Genomic DNA, 23,569 nt, shown 5'->3' with positions numbered 1-23,569 from the left:
TAATCAGGCATCTCTCCTTCCTGTGCTCCCTCTACCACCAAACCCTGTCCATGCGGCCTCCCATACCTGTATTTCTACGTTCCTACTGCTTCTGACCCAAGCCATACATTAGGCTCTTCAGCTTGAGACAAGAGTTTCACTCTGTAGCTCAGGCTAGCTCCACAGTTCTGGTAGTACTCCTGCCTCAGCCTCCTGAGTGCTGAGATTTCAGCCATGAGTCACCATGCCCAACTCTAAGCCATCCTTTCCCATTTGGACTACTGCATGCCTTCTACATAGTCTGCTTGTTTCCAATCCCATCCTAGCCAACCCATCCTTAACACCGTAGCCAGAATGGTCCTTCACACTGGATAGATTTGACTAAAGAGACCTCTCAGGGTCAGCTTGAATGCCCTGGTTTTCCAGGCATGGAGGATCTGGTCTCTGTGGCCCTAATACTTTCTCTCCCTTTAACCTGTTCCCCAATCATCACACAATCAGTTTTTTGTTTGTGTTTGCAGAGCTGGAGATGGAACCTGGAGTCTTACATGTACAGGGCAAACTCTTCTAGGCCCTAACCAGTTCTGGGAGTTTTGTACTTTACCACCCTCTCAGCTCTAAATCTTCAAGCATTCTCCCCCACTGTCTACCTGGATAACTCTTATTTGATTTTAACTGAAAAACAGTTTTTCACACAATATATTCTGATCACCCATCCCCAACTCCTCTCACCCAGCTCCTCCCACCTCTCCACCTACCCAACTCCAGCTCTTCAGTTTTTGTTTTTGTTTTTCAAGACAGGGTTTTTCTGCTGCATAGCTTTGGAGCCAGTCCTAGAACTCCCTTTGTAGACCAGGCTAGCCTCCAACTCACAAAGATCCACCTGCCTCTGTTTCCTGAGTGCTGGGATTAAAGTGTGAGCCACACTGCCTGGCTTTTTTTTTTTTTTTTTCCTCAGCTGAAAACATTTCCTTCACTAGCCAGCAGTAACTATCCTATGTGAGGTGAGATGGTCCCACTATGCCAGATTTCTGGTCTATTATTTCATGTAATCCTCACAACAACAAGCTATACGGTTGCTCCTATTATGCCCATTTTATCTCTTATTCTAAGAGATAAAGGTACCTAATGAGAACTTGCCATGCGGCAGTCACCATTCCAGGGTTCCGAGTAAACACACTGGCAAACTCCACAGATTGCTGCCTAGAGGCATGTGTTCTTGAGGAGACAGAGGACTCCTATGGAAATTAGTGATTAAATGCATCTGTAATGTCAGGAGGTGGTAAGTGCCATGATGGTACAGTAGGGGGAGTCAGGCAATCTTCATTGAGAAATGGTGTGTTAGCTTCTTTCCTATTGTGTTACCTAAATGCCTCAAGGGCGGGTGAAGATGGCTCAGTGGGTAAGAGTGTGTCCCATCCTAAGAACCTGAGCTCAAATTCCCAGCATCCACTTAAAAAACTAAAATATAAGCCAGGCAAAGCTATGGTGTCTTCCACGCAGACAGCCAGAGAGCTCTCTGGCCGGCCAGCCTAAGCAAAATGGCTTTCAGTTCAGTGAGACCCTGTCACCTATAATACCGCAGAGTGTTAGAAGATTGTATTTGATGATCTCTATATGTGCACACATGAACCCACACACCTATACATGCAACATGCCTACACTGTATACACACACACATTACCAGCACACACAAACTTTCAAAGGAAAGAAAGAATGAATGAATCAGAAGAAAGTTTCTTCTTGGCTTATGGTTTCCATCTGTCACGGTAGGGTAGCATAGTTTTTCATGGTGATCCATAAGGGGGGGGTGCTGCCAGCTCCCACGTTCTTCCCCTTAATTCAGGCCAGATCTCCACATCCAGGGTGTCTTCTCTTTCATTTAATCTTGTCTGGAAATGCACCCACAGAAGTGTGCCTCTCAAACCAGTCAAGTGGACCATGCAGATTAATCATTAGAGATGGGGTCGGAGGGGGACACTTGGACACTATGGAAGAGTGCCTGTCATCTTTGAGATGAGTACCCAGGGTCTAGAGAATTATTTCAGCAGCACTTGCTGCTCTTCCAGAGGGCCAAGGTTCAGTTCCCATGCCCACATGGTGGCTTATAACCATCTGTGACTTCGTTTTCAGGAGATCTTATGCCCTCTTTTGACTTTTGAGGATAACAGGCATGCAGTAATACAAGAGGGCAAAGTACTCCCAAACATATAAAAGGGTGGGCATCCAGGCAGAGTTGGGTCACTGGAGTAAAGCAGTAGAAGAGTGTTGAGATTAGTGTGTCTTCAACACTCTGAGCAAAGGCCAGAGAGTAGCAGGAGATGACATCAAATGGAAAAGAGCCACAAATATAGTTGTCATTAGTAGCCAGAAAGGCCCTAGGCCTGCTGGTGTGGACCTGTAATCTCAGCTATTCAGAAGGCTGAGGCAGGAGGATTTGAGTTAAAGACCTGTCTTCTCCAAATATCCAGCCGTGTGTGCCTGTGTGTGTGTGTTGTGCACCTGCTAAGCAAGAATTCTCTAAGCTGCAACACTAGCTCCATCTTGACAGGTCCAAATTGAAGGTAAGCCTCCTCTTTGTGCCCAGCTCTTCCGATGGTAGACTTATGTATTTAGCAGATTAATGTCTGTTGACTCCTTGGCTATAAATGTGACATGTTTAGCAAATTTACTTGACCCCTTGCCTCTACCTTCTTTCTACCTCCTGATTCTGTAAGATATATTACTATTTTTAATTCGTCTTGTGATCCCTGCATGGCTTTAAATGTACTATTTAAGCCTCTGTTTGCTGATTTATCACCTGTGGATGGTCCCTATTGATTACCTTCAGGGAAAATGAGGAAGCCAGTATGCCTATTTCCCCCTCCTCCTCCCAATACCTTTTCCTCCCCTGTGACTTTATGTTGTTGGTGTTTATAGCACTTTCTGTTCCGTTAATACAATGAAGTCTCCCATTCTAAAATTTAAAAGCCAGTAAATAGCATTTTAATTGTATGTTTCAAGCATCCATTTCTTTTGTTTGTTATTTGAGAGAGTGTTTCTCTTGTGTAGCCCTGGCTGTCCTGGAACTCACTTTGTAGACCAGGCTGGCCTCAACTCAGAGATCTTCCTGCCTCTGCCTCCCCAGTGATGGGACTAAGATGTGCACCACCATCCTCCAGCTTTGAGCATCCATTTCAAACAATCTATCTGATGATTTTAGGGTTGCTCTCAGCCACCCTTGTTGCTTGGGCATGTCAGGTCTCTTGCACTAGTTCCTCCTCTGTGGAGTGTTCTCCCTCGTTGACTTTTCACACAGGTTTGTAAACGTTCTGATGTGTGCATGCTTGAGAATATTTTCTGTACCTGCATCAGAAGTGAGTTTACTTGCTCTGAGAATTTGCTATGTAGTCCAGGCTGGCCTTAAACTCAGAAATCTGCCTGTGTCTAACTCCCAAGTGCTGGGATTAAAAGCATGCATCACTATATGTTGCCTTAAATTTTTGCTTATTTATCACACACACACCACATATATATGCTGTGTATGGGCATATGAGCCACAGCGTGACAAAGGACAACTTTGTGGGATTGGTCTCCCACCTTTACTCAGGTTCCAGGGATCAAACTGAGGCCATCAGGTTTGTACAATGAATGCTTTACCCACTGAGCCATTTCACTATCCCAGAATCTTGTTTTCTAAAAATACTTTGGAGCAGGGTTAGGGAATGGTTCAGTGATTAAGAGCACTGGCTGTTCTTCCAGAGGATCTAGGTTCAACTCCCAGCATCCAAATGGCAGCTCACAACTGTCTGTTCCAGAGGTTCCAACACTGTCTCACAGACATATATGCAGGCAAAACACATAATAAATAAACAACCATTTTATTGTTGTGAAACAGAGCTTCTCTGTAGCTTTGGAGCCTATACTGAAACTCAATCTGTAGACCATGTTGCCTTCAAACTCACAGGGATCCACCTGTCTCTGCCTCCTGAGTGCTGGGATTAAAGGTGTGTACCACCACCGCCCATCGCCAGGCATAGTGTAACAATGCTGTTTTATAAGAACTTCCTCCCAGCCAGCCAGTAGTGGTGCACACCTTTGATCCCAGCACTTGGGAGACAGAGGTAGGCAGATCTCTGTGAGTTCAAGACCAGCCTGGTCTAGTCTACAAGAGCTAGTTCCAGGGCAGCCTCAAGCCTCAGAGAAACCCTGTCTGGAAAAAACAAAAAAGATCTTCCTCCCAGATAAAACATTCCATCCCAAACAGTAGGTGGTGGTCACACACACACACACACACACACACACACACACACACACACCCCACTTGGGAGGCAGAGGCAGGTGGATCTCTGTGAGTTTCAGGACAGCCAGAGCTACATAGTGCCACATAGTGTGACCCTGTCACAAAACCTAAACAAAAATAACAATCTTCCAGAGCTCATCATGCCTAAGGATGTTCCAGGACTGGAAAGTTGACGCCACAGTTAAGAGCACCTGTTGCTTTGCAGAGGACCCAGATTCAGTTCCCAACAGCCACATAGTGGCTCAAAGCATCTAAACCTCCAGGTTTGACACCCTCTTCTAACCTATGAGGACACCAGGCACACATGTCGTACACATATATACATTCAGGCAAAAACTCAAACACAAAAAATAAATGTTGTTTTCTGAGACAGGGTTTCTCTGTGTAGCCCTAGCTATCCTGGAACTCACTGTATAGACCAGGCTGGCCTTAAACTCAAGAGATTGCCCCGCCTCTGCCTACCAAGTGCTCGGATCAAAGGCTTTCACCATCACAGCCCACTGACTAAGGATATTCTAAAGGGAGGTTTGAAAAACAGCCAGTCCTCCAGGAAATCTTTCAGCGATTCATGAAGTCCCAGAAACTGACCAGATGCAGCAGCTCTCTTCCTCTCCATGTATGTGTAAGCAGCAAGGACCACTAAGAGACTGCTCTAGTGACCATGGCTCTGGGTTAAAGCTGTTAGTCTCGCAGTCTCCAGCTGCCTTGAATAGAGGCTTTCCAACCGGTTGAGCTGCTTGCAGGCGGTGCACTGCCCCAGGTTTCTGCTTCTGTAAGTCCTCGATCATACTGGTGTGGAGTTTTACTCAGGCGGCTACCTTTCAGTTTTTTCTGCCCCTGTAGTAACCCTTCAGCCACGTTCGTAGAAGTAGCCCCAATAAAACGCATTGGTTTACTAAGTTGGACTCTCGTGGTATCCACACTTTGGTCTGTTGTCAGTCCCCTGTCTATGGTATGTGGACATTTTTCCTAGTCTCCCCAGGAATAGTGTCACACCACACGTGCCTGTAATCCAAGTACTTGGGACATGGAGGTAGGGAAAAAGGGCCAGCCTAAGAAACACACCCTGAGCAGAGCCAAAGAACAGCACCCTGGCCCCAAAACTAGTGCCAAAGAAGCACACTTTGGCCCTAGGATCAGAGCCAATGAAAGAAATATTCCCTGGCCCTAAAATTAGAGCCAAACGGCTAAAAAGGACCAGTGAAAGAAACCTACTTTGGCCCTGAAACCAGAGCCAAATCTGACCCTGAACCTGAGCAGAAAACCAACCAATCCCTGAGCAGGAGATATAGCCAGTCTGAGCTCAGGGATTGAAATCTGACCAATCCCCACCCTGGAAATCTCCCTGGAAAAACTCCGCCCCTAAGATGCCCTCTGTAAACCCTGTGCCTGTTCAGTTTGTGGTTGTGTTCTCCCACCCTGGCGGAGGCAGTCAGCCATTCTTCTGTATTCTTCCCTCCCAATAAATCTCTTGAATGAGGTTTGGATGAGACCTTCTTTCACCCAGGCAGAGACTGAGCCTGGGCAGAGCAGAGCAATGCTGAAGGACTTTCGCTGCTGGGGAAATCTTCCCCTAGCCAAACCTAGTTGCTACACTCCACACTTGGGTGGACTGGAGCCCAACTGTAACAAGCCGCTGGAGAAGTCCTCTCCTGCCGGAGCAGAGCACTACATTGGGGAAGCCTTTCCCTGGAGAAGGGCAGGAAGCTGCTACGCTTACTGTGACCTGTGGTATTCTGTGGCTCCAGAGTGCCAGAATACTTTCCCATCTGAGCCGTAACCCTTACAGGTAGGAAGATCAGGTGTTCAAGACCACTCTGAGCTACATACAGTTAAGTTTAAATCCAGCCAGGGCTACATGAAACTTCATTAAAACAAAAGAACTCACCGCCCCCCCAAACCTCAGTCAAACAGAATAGAGTTGGGATTGACTTTGATTAAAATATATTGTTTGCATGTATGGATTTTTGAAAGAATAAATAAAAATATATTTTAAACCAACTATGCAAAAAAAAAAAAAAAAAAAAAAAAATCAGGCCGGAGAGATGGCTGGGTAGTTAAGAGCCCTTGTTCTATTCTGTTCTCAGCACTGGGTCGTGCAGCTCACAACCAGCTACAATTCCAGCTCCAAGGGGTCCAGTGCCCTCTTCTGGTCTCTCCACCAGGCACATATTCAGACAAAAATACCCATACATAAAATAAGAAAAAGTTAATTGTGCTTCATTGACACAGCTACACATATTTAGGAATTCACATAAGGGAAACAGACAAATAGTTTAAACACTGCAGCAATATTCATAGTACTGAAGATTTGGAAACAACCCAAAATAGAGACATATACATATATAGATAGGATCGCTATCTCCAGGGTACTCTTAAATGCAGAATCTTAGACACTGCCAAATCCTGCTGACTCAGAACTTGTACTCTGGGGATTCCTTATGGTATTTTTACAGCGTTAGGATTAGAGACTGGCTGACAAAGATGTGCACCAAAAACATTAATGTCAGTCCAGTGATGATGCTCCCTGTCTATTTCAGAGAGTCCTAGTTTTTCTGCCTTCCATTTGCACTTGTTTTTGTTGTGGGTTTTTAAGTTTTGTTTTTGTTTTTTTTCTCAGTGTAGCTCTGGTTGCCCTGGAACTAGTTCTGTAGACCAGGCTGGCCTCAAACTCACAGAGATGGAGGCACTTTTCCCAAGTGCTGGGATTAAAGGTGTACAACACTAAAGCCCGGCTGATGTGCACTCTTGATGAGTGTCTGAGGTAGAAAAGCATGGTGCTGTCCTTGCATCTGCCATTCCCACTTATTGGGTGCCTTTCCTGGTATGCCTAATGCAAGGAGGTCATGTCCTCTGGAGTGAGTCTGCCTTAAACCCTTCCCCATCCTCACCAGACACTGTGCTAAAAATTATTATTCTTGCTTCTTCAGCTGTTCAAATAGTAACGCATGAGAAAATACCAAGGAAATTATCCAGGTTGTAGGGCAGATGAAATGCAAGCTGGAGTGATAATTAGTGCGTGGCTACTCCGTCTCTACTTGGAACCAGGACCAAGATTTGCTTACCTCCCCACTTAGAGCCTGACCCAAAGTAGACCATGTTTGCTAAGTGGATGAAGGAGGCATGACTGTCTGGCCTTTAAGCAGGAGAGGAATCAGTTGTCAGGATTGCGGCAGGATTTGAGTGCCCAGAATCTCTGCCTTCCTCCTCAGAACCAGCTCTAGCTCCCACAGTGAGCACACACACCTTCAGTACCTCCCAGAGCGATTTCCCAGATCCCACAGTTAAGAAAGAACTCACATCCACCATGTTAAGTCCACTTTTCAAGGACAAATTGCTTTTCTCTGCCAGCCTCCAGCATAAGCCCTCATCTGCAAGGTAAAGTTTAGGCCAGATTCCTCATTTATGTGACTGGGCTAACTGCAGAGGCCCCCTCCTGCCCAGTGAACTGGCTAAACAGGCAAGGCTGCTTCAGAGTCCTGCAGCTTATTATTCTTGTGCCCTGAGCCTTCAACAGTACCTGGAAAAAGTGTTTACTTTTACCAGCTAACACCACAGGCAAGGGTTAGGTGTAACTGAACCAGAGGCGAAGGCCAAAGTCACTCTTTATACCCACAATCCCTCAGTTACACAATGAGGGTAAATGAGTAATAATGCTGACTTTCAAATTTGAAGCTCATTATGCAAGAAAAAAGAAAGAATATCTCTCCTTCACTTGATAGTTATTTTTAATTTTTCTTGCAGTACTCAACCAGGGCCTCAGATATGACTGGCACAGTGCTCTACCATTCAACTACATCCACAGCTTTCTTTTCACTTTTTGTTTGTTTGTTTTTCAAGACAGGGTTTCTCTGTGTAGCTTTGGAGGCTGTCCTGGAACTCGCTGTGTAGACCAGGCTGGCTTCAAATTCACAGAGATTCACCTGCCCTTGCCTTCCGGGTGCTGGGATTAAAGGTGTGCGCCAACAGCCAACAATGCCGGGCTCTTCTCACTTTTTTGTTTGTTTGTTTCTCTGTGTAACAGTCCTGGCTGTTCTGGAATTCACTGGCCTCAAGCTCACCGAGATCCTCCGCCTGCCTCTGCCTCTGCCTCCTGAGTGCTGGGACTAAAGGCCTGCACCACCACACCCACACCCAGCATTCACTTTCTTTTCTTATGTATTTTTTACATTTGCATACCACTGTTTCCCCCTCCCTTCTCTCCTCCCAGTACTCCCTCCCTCCCCTCCACCTCCCTCCACTCCTCCTCCATTTCTTTCCAGAAAAGGGCAGTTGTCAAATTGGGTGAAGGTGGTGCATGCCTTTAATCCCAGCATTTGAGAATCAGAGGCAAATGGATCTCTGTGAGTTACAAGACAGCCTGGTCTACAAAGCAAGTTCCAGGATAGCTAGGGTTGTTACACAGAGAAACCCTGTCTCAAAAAACAAACAAACAAACAAACAAAAGGGCAGGTCTCCTGTAGATGTCAACCAAACACGACATATTAACATATTAGGTTGTTGTAAGGTTACGCACCTCCTCTCCTATTAAGGCTGGACTAGGCAACCCAGTATGAGGAAAAGGGCAAAGCAGGTAATAGAGTCAGAGACAGCCCCTGCTCCCAATGTTAGGGGTCCCACAAAAAAGATCAAACTACACAACTTAACATATGCAGAGGCTCTGGGTCAGTCCTATGCAGGCTCCCTGGCTGTAACTTCAGGCTCTGTGAGCCCCTATGAGCCCAGGTTAGTTGATCCTGTGGGTTTTCTTGTGATGTCCTTGACCCTTCTGGCTCCTACAATCCTTCCTCTGGGTTTTCCACAGAGTTCCCCAAACTCCACGTAAAGTTTGGTTGTGGTTCTCTGCGTCTGCTTCCTTCAGTCAGTATTCACTTCTTAACTTTTAATTTTTAATTATTTAATTAAGTAACTAATTAAGGCAGTGTCTCACTATGTAATCCTGGCTAGCCTGGAACTGGATATATACAACAGCTTGGCCTCTATCTGCCTGCCTTTACCTCCCAAGTGCTGGGATTAAAGGCATGTATCACCATGAGACCTTTCTTAGAAAAGGTCTCACTGTGTAGTCCTAGGCTAGCTTGGAATTCACAGAGCTCTGCTTGCCTCTGCTTCAAGTGCTGCTGGACTTAAAGGTGTGCTAAAATAACACTTATTTACTTATTATGTATTCTTATGTGAGTGCATGCATGCCACTGTGCAAGTGTGAAGGTCAGAGGACAGCTTGCAGGAATTGCTTCTCTTCTACCGTCTTGGTCCCAGTAATTGAATTCAGGTCTTCAGGCTGGCAACAAACACTGTTACCTGCTGGCACAGCTTGCCGCCAATTCACTTTGTAAAAATATGATTTTGTTTTATGAATATGAGTGTTTTCTTTCATGTGTGTATGTGTTCCTAATGGCTAAGCAGCCCTTCCCCATCACTTTTGCTACTGGGGCCCACTAAGTCACTAAGTCTCCCAGGTTGGCCCTAAAATCACTGTAGCCAAGGATCTTGAACTTGTGATCCTCCTGCCTCAGTCTCTCCAAAAGGTCAGAACTAAAGCAAAAAAGAGAGCAAGCATAAAGTGGCGGCCAGGGAGGACTTCACTGACGTTTCCTCATGGAGCTGAGGGGGCAAGCCACACACCAGCAAACAGAACTGGAGCAGACAGCTGGGGGAGGAGAAATGGGAGGGGGGTTGTCCTAGTATCCTTAAGGGACTTGGCTTTTCTCCAAAAAGAGCTGGGGATGTCTTTTGATGTCTTGAAGAGGAGAAACATGATCTGGCTTCTAGTACATACTCACTCAGTCTGCTGTGGTAAGGAGACTGCAAGAGGCCAGGGCCAAAGAGGAGGCTACTGCAGTTACCTTGGTCAAGTTATAGATGGCAGGGCCAGGGTGCAGTAGAGGTCAAGGGAAGTGCTCCCTTCTTGGATATAGTTTAGATGTAAATCAGAACCAAGTCCATGTTAATGTCAAAGCACAATTCCTAAAATAAATGGATAAACTGAAATCTCACCCATATCCAAACCTCAAGAGACTCCATAAAGAAGATGAAGAAGACAAGTCACAGAATCAGAGACAATATTTATAAAGTTCACATCTGGTAAAGAATTCAAATCTAGGCTATACAAAGAACTCTTGCAACTCAATAGCAATTCAAACCCAATTCAAAATCGGACAAAAGATTTGAATGATGCCCCCATGTATATATGAACCCAGCTAATAGGCACATAAAAGATGTCCTACTTCATTAGTCAACAGGAAAATGTAAATCATGACCACAACATGATATTACTTCAAGCCTACTAGAATAGTTGTAATCAGAAAGACAAACAATACCAAATGCTGGCAAGGGTGTGCAGAAATGGGAATCCTCATATATATTGTTAATGGGAATGAATAGTTTTGAAAACAGTTTTTTTCAGTTTCTTTAAAAGATAAACACAAATTTCCTATACAACCCGACAATTATTCCACTCTAGTTATCTACCCAAGAGAAATGCAAACAGACATCCACACAAAGGCTTGTGCATAAATGTTCATAGCAGCCCTATTCATGACAGCCCCAAAGTGGAGACAATCCAAATGTCAATCAATACCACAATGGGATGCTATTCAACAGCAGAAAGGAAGGAAACATTGATGCAAGTGCAACATGGGTGACTCTCCAAAAGACATTGTGCTCAGTGAAAGAAGCCAGACACAAAGGACCAACCCAACACTGCATGGCTCTATTTACAGGAAACAACTAGAAGAGGCAGATCTACACAGGGAATGGTTCCCTCCGCTGGGTGGGAGCTCAGATCAGTTGTAAACAGGCACTAGAAATGATGGAGGATCTTACTGAAGGGATAAAAATGCTCCAAAATTAGACAAGGTATTTTGGTAACTATATTTTTAAGATTTATCATTTTGAATGACATATATATGTATATATATGTGTATATATATGTGTGTATATATATATATGTATATATATATATATGTATATGTATGCATGCACTATGTGTGTGTGTGTGGGGGCATGTGCATGTGAGTGGAGTTGCTGGTGGAAGCTATAGCTTCCCAAGCTGGAATTACTAACAGTTGTGAGCCACCAGACTGGGATGCTAGGAACTGAACTCTTGGGTCCATCTGCCAGAGAAATATATGCTCCTAACTACTGAACCATCTCTCTAGCCCCAGGCTGTAGGAGGAGAATCTTATATTCAAGAATTCAAGGCTGGGCGATAGAGGCGCACACCTTTAATCCCAGCACTATGGAGGCAGAGGCAGTCAGGTATATGTGAGTTTGAGGCCAGCCTGGTCTACAGAGAAAGTGCCAGGACAGTCTCCAAAGCTACACAGAAAAACCTTGTCTTGAAACATACCCCTCCCCACTCCAAAAAAAAGTCTGTTTGTTTTGTTTTTTTGAGACAGGGTTTCTCTGTATAGCCCTGGCTGTCCTGGAACTCCTCTATAGACCAGGATGGCCTCAGACTCAGAGTTCCCCTGCCTCTACCTCCTGAGTGCTGGGATTAAAGGGGTGTGTGCCACCACAGCCTGGCAAGACAGAGTCTGATACACTGGCCTGGAATTTGCTGTGTAGCCAAGGATGTACTTAAACTTTTTTTTTTTTTTTTTAAATTAGAGACAGGTCTCTCTATTATGTAGCCTGGCTGTCCTAGAACTCCCTATGTAGACTAGGGTGGCCTTGAACTCACAGAGATCCACCTGTCCCTGTCTCTACTTCCCCAGTGCTCAGATTAAAGGCAAGCACTACCATGCCAGGCTATGAACATCTGATCTTCCTGCCTCTACCCCTCAAGTGCTGAGGTTGGCAGGTTTGAACCACTATACCCAGATCTTTCTCTCTCTCTTGATACAGTATTTATCTGTGTAGCTTTGTAGATAAGACTGACCTCTACCTCAAACTCACAGAGATTCACCCGCCTCTGCCTCCTGAGTGCTGGTATGAAAGGCACCCAGATCTATCTTTCTTGACAAAGGGTCTTATGTTAACTCTGTCTGTCCTGGAACTCACTATTCCAAGATGGCCTCAAACTTTTTTTATTTTATTTATTTATTTATTTGGTTTTCAAGACAGGGTTTCTCTGTGGCTTTGGAAGCTGTCCTGAAACTAGTTCTTGTAGACCCGGCTGGTCTCGAACTCACAGAGATCCGCATGCCTCTTCCCCCTGAATGCTGGGATCAAAGGTGTGCACCACCAACCCGGTGACCTCAAACTTTTTTAAAGCAATTTTTTTTTTTTTTAACAAATATGTGCCCAGTTTATTGACCTGCAGCATTTTATGTATTATCTACTTTTAGTTAACATTGGTAAACTTTTGCCATTTCAACTCCTGAATTTCTTCTTGAAAATTCAGGCATGGGTGTTGTGGTAGTGAGGCATGCCTTTAATCCTAGCATGTGCCAGGCAGAGGCAGGTGGATTTATGTGAGTTCAAGGCCAGTCTGGTCTTCAGTGTGAGTTCCAGGACAGACAGAGTTACACACAGAGAAACCATGTCTTGAAAAACTAACAAAAAAATTCTATTTATTTAGTGTGTGTGTGTTTGTGAGATTGTGGTACTATATCTCACAAAAGTTGGAGGACAACTTGTGAACTTGTGGATGCTGGTTCTCTCTCCTCGGTTGTCCTCAAATCATAAGGCTTGTGTCTTTTCTCTCTCAGTCATCTTTTTGGACAAAGATGGTCTTCCCCCACCCCCTATTTCTTTTCCTTTCCTTTCCAGTCTTTTGAGACAGGGTTTATCAGTGTAGCCCCGGTTCTGGAACTCACTCTGTACACCAGGCTGTCCTGGAACTCTTAGACATCACCTCACCCCTGCCTCCCAAAATGCTGGGATTAAAGGTGTGCGCCACCATTGCCTGAAGAGAGGTTGGTTTTGAAAGAAGTTCAGGCATAATACAATTCGTCCAACGCTATTGGGAATTTTGTTCATGTGAGTTCTTCCTTATTTGATCTACAAGGGTGTCCAGATAACATCTCCTTCCTCATCGTCCTTGACAATCTGGAAGCTCTAATATATTGCAGCCCACAACCTCTCAGGAACTGCTCCTAATTACTTCTAGGGATCCCCTTCTCCCTCTTAAAGTGCCTCTAATGAATCCTAGAATCACCATTTTTTGCCCCAGAGCTGCTAATAACCCCAAATCCTTGCTCAAGGGAAACTGCTTTTTAAGAACCCCAGAGATATCATCCTCCAGGTCTTGTCCTAATGACCCTCAAGGGCTCCTTCTCTTGGATCAGCTCCCCTTGGAGCAACTGCCCCGCCTTGCCAGCCGGCTTCTGAGAATGCAGGACTTTTAGAACGGAGAGTCCTGGACAAACCCGGATAGGCTGGTCACGTTCTCGGGAATTCCCTGACTTTTGAAACTTTTCTGGACGTCCTCCATCGCCTTTACATCTTTGGTAAGGGGGTTACTCCAAGAAAACAGGCTTATCCTTTTGCCAGGCACATCATATAACCACCTGCTCGCCCTCCCCCATTTAACCGGCCGGCCCATTTCGGGGTACTCGCCTCTTGCCACCCTGATTAGCTATGAAGGTCTGAATCAGCTTCTGATTGGCTAACTCCAGATTCAGCTCAGCTGCTCAGTGGCCGCAGTCCCGAGAGGTTCAGCGTTTTCTCCTGGCAACAGCCTGAGCTGGCTCTCATAGGCTAAACGGACTCGTAGTCCCAGACGCTGAGCAGCTGTAGTGAATACTCATTGGTTGGGTGAGGGCTTAAAGGCCCCCCCCCGGATTGGTTGACTATGGGGTTCGTGAGGCTGCGCAGAGTCTGACTTTAAAGGAGGCGGAGCTCTGCCTTTCGCCCTCAAGAAAGACAGTGGGACCGGCAAGTGGCGACAGCCGAAGGGGAGCCTGAGCCCTGCCAGGGCTTCAGGCTTTAGGTGAGAGCCATGGGGCTTTGGATCCCTTTGGGTTTGATGCTGCCACAGCCGTGATCACAATCTCCGGTGGGGGAGGGTGGCGGGGTGGGTCTTTCTCTGCAAAGTGATAGACATGTCTCCTAACCAATAGAAACAGGAGTTCCTAAAGCGAGTTCTGTGATTGGTCCTTTCCAATCTCTAATGGCCAATGGACGTCCGGAGAGGGGGGCGGGCCCACTGGGCCTTATTTTCTTCTTCCTGCGGCCGGGCCTCCCTTGCCTAGTCGGTGGGGCCGGGAGGGGCTGTATGTGTAAGTGACGAGGTGTGGGGACACTAGGAACCCGGGCTGCTTTGGAATGGATGCCGCGGGGGTGGCTGCGGGGGCGGAGAGTGCGGAAGTTTCAGATCACTGTTAGCAACAGCTGCCTTTATGGAGTGCTTAAGTACCAGGCCTAGCGTCTAGGTTTCGCTTGCATCATCTGAGTTAATAATATCGACCTGCAAGGCAGGGGTTTGGACTCCCCATTTTGTAGGTGGAGAAACTGAGGCTCATCCAGCCTACCCACACAACCATGGTCATATAGTTAAAAAGTAGCAGAAACCGGGACAGTATTCGGAGTTTTCACTCTAGAACCCTGGACTCTTGCTTTGTTGCTGAATGCTGGTGGGAAGGTGTCCTGGACCAGATTTCCTCTAGGGAATATATTGCAGGAAGGGAACCCTAGGGTTAAAGAAACGGGATGATACACTGAAGTGAGCAGAGGAAATGAGTTATTCAGCAGTTACCGAGTGCCTACTTTGTGGCATGCATTGTTCTGGGTTCTGGGCACACAAAGATAAATCGGGCCAGAGGTGGATGAAGCACCACTATGGCCCCTTGGAAGCCCAGGGGAGGGGGCTCAGTTTGCTATTTACGTTTTATTTTTGTGAAAAATTCAAAAGTAGAATATTTCGAAGTTTTTCTTTTAGAGGGAAAACTCCCAAGTTAAGTAGGCGTCAGGTTCCTCCTCAGTTGAATATTCTGTTGCAAAGTTCAGGTAGGTATTAGGGCTGAGGTAGCAGAAGGTGGTGAAAGGTGGCTTAGGGAGGGGACCGTGGGCACGTTTCCGGGTATGTAAAACAGGGATAACAGTATTCCTGTCATGCAAAGTTCATGAAAAAACTGAACTACCCTAAAGAGTTGCCGTGGCATTGTTTGTCTGCTACCTTGAATGGGTTTACTCCATGCTAGAAGGTTGTAGGTAGTTTCCTTCCATTTAGTAGGCGTGTCTGTGGTTTTGGGGGAAGCAGAATTCTTAGGCTGTGGGTGAGGAGGTCCAGTAAAGGACATACTAGTTTTGTTTCTAAACTGGCTCCTTTTAGTATTGTCTTTTTCCAGTTGTGCTGATAAGTTATATTACCAACAACAGTAGTAGGATCTGCCCACTTACTTGAGGTCCTCATCCAAAAATAATGTATTTTCCCTCAGCAGTTAGGAAGTTTGCCCTGTATTGCCTGCTCATTGCCTGTTTGAATTTTGTCTTGTGAATTCTGGTTTCAGTGCAGTTGAGCCAAGCTCTACTTCATTCAATTTCAGTGTAGTGTTTTATATGTATGGGTGTGTGTGTGTGTGTGTCTGTGTCTGTGTGTGTGTGTTCTTGAGACAGGGTTTTTTCTGTGTATTCCTGGCTGTTCTGGAACTCAGAGAGATCCGATTCAACCCCCCCTCCCCTCTGGGGGAAGATCAAAGTTGTGTGCTATCACCACTGGCTGACTCTAGTATTTTAAACTCATAGCATCCTGTTAATATCAAGGTACTTTTTAACCCTGAAACTTTATAACCTGCAGCCAAGTTACTTTTCAGAATTTAAAATCTTGTTGTAAAGCTGTAACCTAGAAAAAAGAGCCCATAGGAAGCTTTTTGTTTTGGATCATGTTCTTTGTTTAATGGGTGGTGGTGGCACACACCTTTAACCCCAGTATTTGGGAGGCAGAGTGAGCCAGCATGGTCTACATAGGGAGTTCAGGACAGCCAGAAATACATAAATAAGGGAGTAATTTGAAGCAGTCAGGGTAGAACTAAGAAGTAGATAGGTCAGCTGTTTTTTTACATGGGACCAATAACTAAATGATAATTTCTTTTTTGGCTGAAATGGTGTCTACATATCAAGTGAGATCTGTATATGTGCAGTTTTGATACATGAGGGTTTTGTTTTGGTTTTTGGTTTTCTAAAACAGGGTTTCTCTGGGTTGTCCTGGCTATCCTGGAACTCACTCTGTAGACCAGGCTGGCCCCAAACTCAGAGATCCACCTGCCTCTGCCTCCTGAGTGTTGGGATTAAAGGTGTGGGCTGCCACCACCTGACATATTAGTTGTTTTTTTGCTTGACAAAGCCTGGTGTTGTAGAGGTTGGCTTCCAAACTCTTGATCTTGCCTCCTCCCTAGTGCTGGGATTACAGGCTTCCATTCACCTTCTGGCTTCCTCCAGTTCTTTCTAGCCAGTTCATTTAAATAACTATCCTAGAAGGGACAGTTTCCTTATTGATTGTTCCCTTTACTACTTCAGATTTTTATCCAGATCAACATTAAAAAAACAAAAAAATGGCTTCTGAATCGGAAACCTTGAATCCCAGTGCTCGGATAATGACATTTTACCCCACTATGGAAGAGTTCCGGAACTTCAGCAGATACATTGCCTACATAGAATCCCAAGGAGCTCATCGGGCTGGGCTAGCCAAGGTAAGGAGCGGGGCTGCTTAGGCAGCCATTAGAAGAACATTTCTGGTCTTTGTAATTGAAAATTAGTTTCTGGTTTGCACTCATTTTCTCTCTGGGAATTGAATTAATGTTGTCCCTCCCTGTCGTCCCCCACCAATCAACTCTTCCTTTCACACCGGCTGTTGCAGTCATGTTTTCTGGGTTCCTAAAGATGAAGTGGGTGACAGTGAGATGTCTATACATCTATATAATTTTTTTCCTAAAGGAAGATTGAGTTGAGTTGTACTGAGAGTAGGGTGTCACTAATCCTTGCTAAGGTCAGTGTGCACAGTACACTATTAGGGTGAGGGGACAGGAAAGGGAAAAGCCAGTGCCTCCAGGCCTGGTCTCAGGCTTCAGGACTTTACCTGTACCAGTTGTTACACCACCCACCTTAATTGCAGTCGCATCATGCATTTGATAGAATTTGGTTTCCCATGGAGATTTCCTCAAGGGAGAGAACGTGCTGGCCAGACCCCATGAGTATTCCGGCCTTTTGGTTTTTGGTTTGAACTTGCTTTTTCCCTATGTACTTACTGAATTAGTGCCATCCTCCTCATCCCTAGTCAAGTTAGCCCTTCATATATATATTCAGTCTCAGTCAAGGTTTTCTGAGTCCCCCACAGTAAAGAGATTGCATTTCTGAAAGAACCCTTCAGAAACTGATGCTAAAGGCTTAGTCTGAACCCAGAGGAGATGTCCAGTTCCAGGTTAGAATTCTCTTCTATATGTGTTTGTTTGCTCTTGGTGTTTATTTTTCATGGCACTGAAGATTCAGTCTAGCATCTGTACCTCTGAGCTGTTGTGTACCTCTGAGCTATGTCCCACCCCACCCCTTTGGTTTTGGTAGACCAGGCTAGCTTCAACTTCAGAGACCTATTGGCCTCTCTTATTTTGGGATTAAAGGTGTGGACTACCACGCCCATCCCCCTTAGGGCTGTTTTTCCAGCCCTTTTTGATGTGGAAAAAAGAAAATGAAAAATCTATACACAAACAAACAGGAACTTGAGTTTCAAAGCTGAGGATTAATCTTGGGCCTAGGTGTCTTCTCTGAGACTCCAGAAAGCAATCTTGTCTCAAGTGGAAATAGCTTCTGTGAGGTTCAAAGAGTAGTTAAGACCTGCAGGGCCCACGGTGTAGCTTTTAACACATCTGGGGGGAAGGGTTAATAATTGTACATACTTAACTAGATTTTATATAAAAGCTGTTTTGGATTTTTATGATACATAACCATTATTTTCTTTCATAAAAGTCATGCTAATTATGTTTTCTTACTGGTAGCATAGGCTAGCTTAGAGAGGACTAGGCTGGTCTCAAACAGGAGACAGCCTGAAGTATTACACTGACAGACATCTGCCAGCACACCAGCTTATGTGGCTTTGTTTGCTAAAGAGCCCTGGGCTGTTCAAGAATAAATGCTTCAACCTGATCAGGTGCCTAGGTTTACAAGTAATGTTTTGCTTAGTTCACTGAGCTAGACTATAGGATGGTTAGTGTTAGCTTGACAGTGTGACTTCCTGCGTTTGGAAGAACATAGATAAGTCAAGAGTTACTTTCTGGTAAAATGAGTGGCTAGTTTGGATGGTGGCTGGATTCTGACTTGTTAGATTCTCATCTGCCTCCATCTCTGTTCCCTGTAGGTCGTTCCTCCCAAAGAATGGAAGCCTCGAAAATCCTATGATGATATTGATGATCTCGTCATCCCTGCACCCATCCAGCAGCTGGTGACTGGTCAGTCTGGACTCTTCACTCAGTACAACATACAGAAAAAAGCCATGACTGTTCGAGAGTTCCGCAAGATCGCCAATAGTGATAAGTGAGTGGGAATAAATACCTTTTCTTGGTTGTTTTTCCATTTTGTTCTGCTTTGTTTTTGAGACACATTTTGCTGTATAGCCTAGGCTGGCCTCATCCTCCCAGCACAGCAGTTATAGGCATGTGCTTTAGGCTCGGCAAATAAAAATACTTTTTCCCTGTCTTAACATCTAGGCCTAGTATTGCTTTTTAAAAAATTTTAAACTACTTAATTTTGAAATAGGGTCTCACTTTGTAGCCCTGAAACTGGATATGTAAAATAGGCTGGCTTTGAACTCAAAGAGATCCTCCTGCCACTGCCTCCAAGCCTTAGGATTAAAGGCACACACCAGCATATCTGGCTGTTTTTATTTTATTTTATTTATGGACAGATATGTGTAAGTGTATGCATATCATACATGAATACAGAGCTCCGAGGACAACTTTCAGGAGTCAGTTCCCTCCTTCCACCTTTCCATGGGTTATGAGAATCAAACTCAGATAGTCAGTCAGGCTTGTCAAAAAGTACTTATGCCCACTGAGCCATCTCTGGTCCTGGGATTACTTCTTCAAAGCTGTATTACTGAAGAGCACTTACCTTGGTTCAGGGATCAGTTTCCCTTTTTGCACTTTTGTTTGTTTGTTTGTTTGTTTGTTTTGGGACTGCCTTGGAATTCTCTCTGTAGACCAGGCTGGCCTCGAACTCACAGAGATCCACCTGTCTCTGACTTCGAGTGCTGGGATTAAAGGCGTGCACCACCACTGCCCCAATTCCATGTTCTTTTAATTATTTTGTTGTGGGAGTATATGGGCATGCATGCCATGGCAGTTGTGTGGAAATCAGAAGAACAATTTATAGTCACAGACCCCTTCTGCCCTATGGGTCCCAGGGATCAAACTCAGGTCATCAAGCTTAGAGATAGTCACTTTATCCACTTGCTGATCCTTGTTCTTATGTAAAGTGGTCCTGCTGTTTTCTCTTCACTAGCAGTAAACTGTTTTCTTTTTCATTTTTATTTTAGCGTGTAGGTGCTTTATCTGCATGTATGTCTGTGCATCACTTGCATGCCTTATGCATATAGAGGCCAGAAGAGCATGTTGGGTTCCCTGAAACTGGAGTTACACATGGTTGTAAGGCACCATTTAGGTATTGGAAATTGGCTCTATGTCCTCTGCAAGAGCAAAAAGTGGTCTTAACCACTGAACAATTTCTCCCCTACCAGTATTTTTTTTTTTTTTTTTTTTTAAGCCAGGCATGGTAGCACAAGCCTCTAATGCCAGCCTGGTCTACAAAGTGAGTTTAAAGGCCAGCCTGGTCTACAAAGTGAGTCAGGACAGCCAGGGCAGTTACACAGAGAAATCCTGTCTCAACCCCCCACCCTCAAAAAACAGAAAATATTTCTTGTACCAGCATGGTGGTGCATGCCTTTATTCATTTATACATGCCTCTTGGGAGGCAGACTCAAGCAGATCTCTGAGTTTGAGGTCCCACTGAGCTATATAGCAAGTTCAGGCCAGCCAGAGCTACGTGTCTCAGTCATCTGAAAAACAAACAAAAAAAAAAAAAACTTTTTTTGTTTTGTTTATGTTTTTGTATCTACAGTAGCATGTAGGTATCCTCCAAAATAGGATGTCAGACACATCCTGTGGTACTGAAGAATCAGGCAGTTGGAGGCCTCCCAGTGTGGGTGCTAGGAACTGAACTCGTCCCCAGCAAGATCAGTGAGCGCTCTTAACTGTTGAGCCATCTCTCTGCCCCCATTGTGGTAGGGACTTTTGGTTTGTTTGGTTTTTAATTAAAACATTTTTGTTGGTGCTGAAGATGGAACCCAAGGCCTCTCATAGACACATCATCTAGAGCTGCATCCAGTTCCGGCAGTGTGGTGTGTCTCTGGAAAATTGCATAGTTGTAGAGGAGAAAGTTGGAGGTGAGGCAAAAAGAACTTTCTGGATATATATATCTGTTCTGCCTGCTTGTTGGGAAGTGGCTTTGGTCATTTCCATTCCCCTTCTGTCTGTCATGTGCAGCCAGCACTATGTCCCCACTGCTTGGATACGCACCGGAATATGTTAGCACACTGGTTACTGTTCCATAGTCCTCCTCTATTCCTCTTGCTGTATTTTCTTCCCAGTGTCCGCTTACTCTGCTGTTTGCAGTCATTCTTTTCCTTGGCGCTTTTAAGATTCAGCTCTCAATGTCACTCACACGCCCAGAGATGAGTTCTGATACGGGCATTGCACTCTGCTCTCCGAGTCACCCTTCTTGAGTTTCTCACTTCCCATGTTGCTCAACCCTGAGGACCCACTGGGAATCCTTCCTCCTTTTCCCTTTCTTTCTTCATTCCCCGAGTCTTGCTGGTCTTGATTTCAGCCTGGCAGTTGGAGCTGCGCCTCCACTGAGCAAGCCCAGCTTTTTAAAATCTTGAGTTTTCCATCTTCACACCTGGGCACATTCCAGGTACACTGACACCTCCCACCTCAGGTGTCAACTCTTCCCCTTTTCATCGTGCTCATCACAATTCTAATACAGATCTTGTGGGTTTGTTAAACTCTTAAAACATCTCCATTGCTGGCCAGCTTTTTGGCTAGTGAATGAATTTATGCATAAGTGTGAAGAAGTGTGCAGCGCCATGGACAGAAGGAAGTGCGAACCATCCCTTGTGTCTACTCTCAGCTCTGTCCTGGGCCAGACTTACCTGCTTTCCAAACGGGGGCCCATCAAGACTTCCGTGTTCCTCTCTGTCATCTTTTAAAAACAAAAAACTTTGATGTGTGTCTGGATGGTTGCCTGATGTATGTCTGTGCACCCACATGCGTGCCTAGTCCCTGGGAGGCCAGAAGAGGATATCAGAATGCTTGGGACTAGAGTTACACATGGTTGTGAGCCACCATGTGGGTTCTGGGAATCTAGTGTGGGTCCTAGAAGAGTAGCCAGTGCTCTTAATTGCTGAACCCTGTCTCCAGCCTCCCGTCATCTCTGCTTATCATTACGTGTCAGGTTTTTTCTTCTTCATGTAATTTTTAATGTTAAATTACCCAGCTTATCACCTTCACCTCAGTGTGGTTTTATTTGTTTATTTATTTAATCTACTTTTGTGTGTGTGTTGCTAGGGCCTTAAGCAAGCTTTTACCATTGAGCTACGTTCTCACCCTCCACCCTGATAGATGAAAAGCTTTTTTTGCCACTAATTTCTATCGTTGCTAAGTATTTTCCCTCAATTTCTGTTCTTAGCCCCTTTGATTATCTGTTAGACTCCGGGAGGATAATGGGAATACAGCTGTGACTAGTGAGCTGTGAGAGCAGTTTCCTTGCCGTTAGTGTAGACACACTGGGTGAGGGTTTGGTGTGTGGGTGTGGCTCCATTTGTGTCTTCGGTTTTTGTGTGTAAGCCTGTGTAAGTCTTTTCTCCCGAGTCACTCTAGAATCTGCAGGGTGTGACAGCCTCTCTAGAGAGGTGAGGATATCATGTTCCTAAGGGACAGTGGATTCACATCTGGGCCTGTGACCACCCCCTAGCTTCCCTGTCCATGGCCTCCAGAGGGAGATGCTGTGTGTTAGACCTGCCTGGAATAGACTGTAACCCAGGTAACCCAGGCTGGCTTTGACTCACATGGTGATTCTGTCTGATCACCTGAGTGTGCAAATTGGACTGTATTAATGCTTAGAAGGCCAGGATTGTTTGCTTGTTTGTTTTATAATGCAGAACAAATGCAGATCTATTAAAGAAAAGGGAAGAGAACAGCTTCAGAGTGAGAGGTTCAAAGGAAGGAATACTTTTTAAGTTCTAAACTTTATTTTATGTAAGGGTGTTTGCCTGAATGTTTGTTTGCTCACCAACTACTAGCCGAGGCCAGAACAGGGTGTCAGGTCCCCTGGAACTGGAGTTACGGATGGTTGAGGCCCCATGAAGGTGCTGAGAATCAAAGGGAAGAGCAGCCAATGCTCTTAGCCACTAACCTCTCCAGCCCTGGAGGGTTGTGCTTTTGATTTTGTTTTTTCCGACTTTTCAAGACGGGCTTTCTCTGTAGTTTTGGCTGCCCTAGAACTTGCTCTTTAAACCAGGCTGGCTTCAAACTCAGAGATCTACCTGCCTCTGCCACTGCCTGGCAAGCAGTACATATTCTTAACTGCTGAGCCATCTCTTCAGTCCCTGTTTTGTTTTTCTGAGACAGTATCTTAGGTAGCAGAGGATGGCCTCATTCTGATTTTTTGCATACCTCCTAAGTCCTGGGATTGCAGGTACGTAGCACCATGCCTGGTTTGAACCAGCATTTTATGCATGCTAGGGAAACACTGTTATCAACTGAGCCATATTCCCAGCCTTGCATATTGTTCGAAATGTTTAGTTGTCCCTGGAATAGTGGCTTGTATCTTATATGGCTCATAATACCTAATAAGCCTACTCTCCTGTTGCCTTAGATACCTTTCTGTTGCTGTGATAAAGCACTGTGACCAAGGCAATTTATAAAAGAAGTGTTTAATTGGACTTACGGTTTCAGAGGGGTAGAGTCTGTGATGGCGGAGCAAAGGCATGGTGGCAGGAACAGCTGATAGCGTACATCTCAGATGGCAAGAGGGGCCAGAGCACACTGGGGGGGATGGAAAGAGGCTTCTGCAGCTCTAAAGCTGTCCCCCAGGGACATACCTCCTCCAGTAAGGCCACACTTCCTAATCCTTCCCAGTTCTACCAACTGGGGACCAAGTATTGAAAGATGGTTTGGTGGGACCTGTGAATGACTAACTTCTTTATTTTATGTCTGGAAGGTACTGTACCCCACGATACAGTGAATTTGAAGAACTTGAGCGTAAATACTGGAAAAACCTCACGTTCAATCCTCCCATCTATGGTGCAGATGTGAATGGTACGCTCTATGAAAAGGTGAGACCATTGCAAACCCTACAGCTTTTGTGTGGCACACA

General features: G+C 45.1%; 1 protein-coding gene across 2 annotated transcripts in view; it reads left to right on the top strand.

Annotated features, from left to right (window-relative positions):
• The first annotated feature begins 14,007 nt into the window (after positions 1-14,007).
• The window catches only part of Kdm4a (lysine demethylase 4A), a 46,603-nt gene continuing 37,041 nt past the window's right edge, over positions 14,008-23,569 (top strand). The window contains exons 1-4 of one of the 2 annotated variants that reach the window (XM_051188606.1): positions 14,008-14,138; positions 16,664-16,836; positions 18,495-18,670; positions 23,414-23,528. In XM_051188606.1, coding sequence (XP_051044563.1) covers positions 16,699-16,836; positions 18,495-18,670; positions 23,414-23,528 — 429 coding nt within the window. In that variant the 5' untranslated portion in view covers positions 14,008-14,138; positions 16,664-16,698. Of the gene's footprint in view, positions 14,139-14,376; positions 14,428-16,663; positions 16,837-18,494; positions 18,671-23,413; positions 23,529-23,569 lie in introns of those variants that run through there. The other variant, XM_051188607.1, reaches the window with a different exon arrangement.

The sequence above is a fragment of the Phodopus roborovskii genome, unplaced genomic scaffold (assembly GCF_943737965.1).
Source record: "Phodopus roborovskii unplaced genomic scaffold, PHOROB, whole genome shotgun sequence".
In the NCBI taxonomy this organism is placed as follows: Eukaryota; Metazoa; Chordata; class Mammalia; order Rodentia; family Cricetidae; genus Phodopus; species Phodopus roborovskii.
This window is presented reverse-complemented; position numbering and strand designations above follow the sequence as displayed.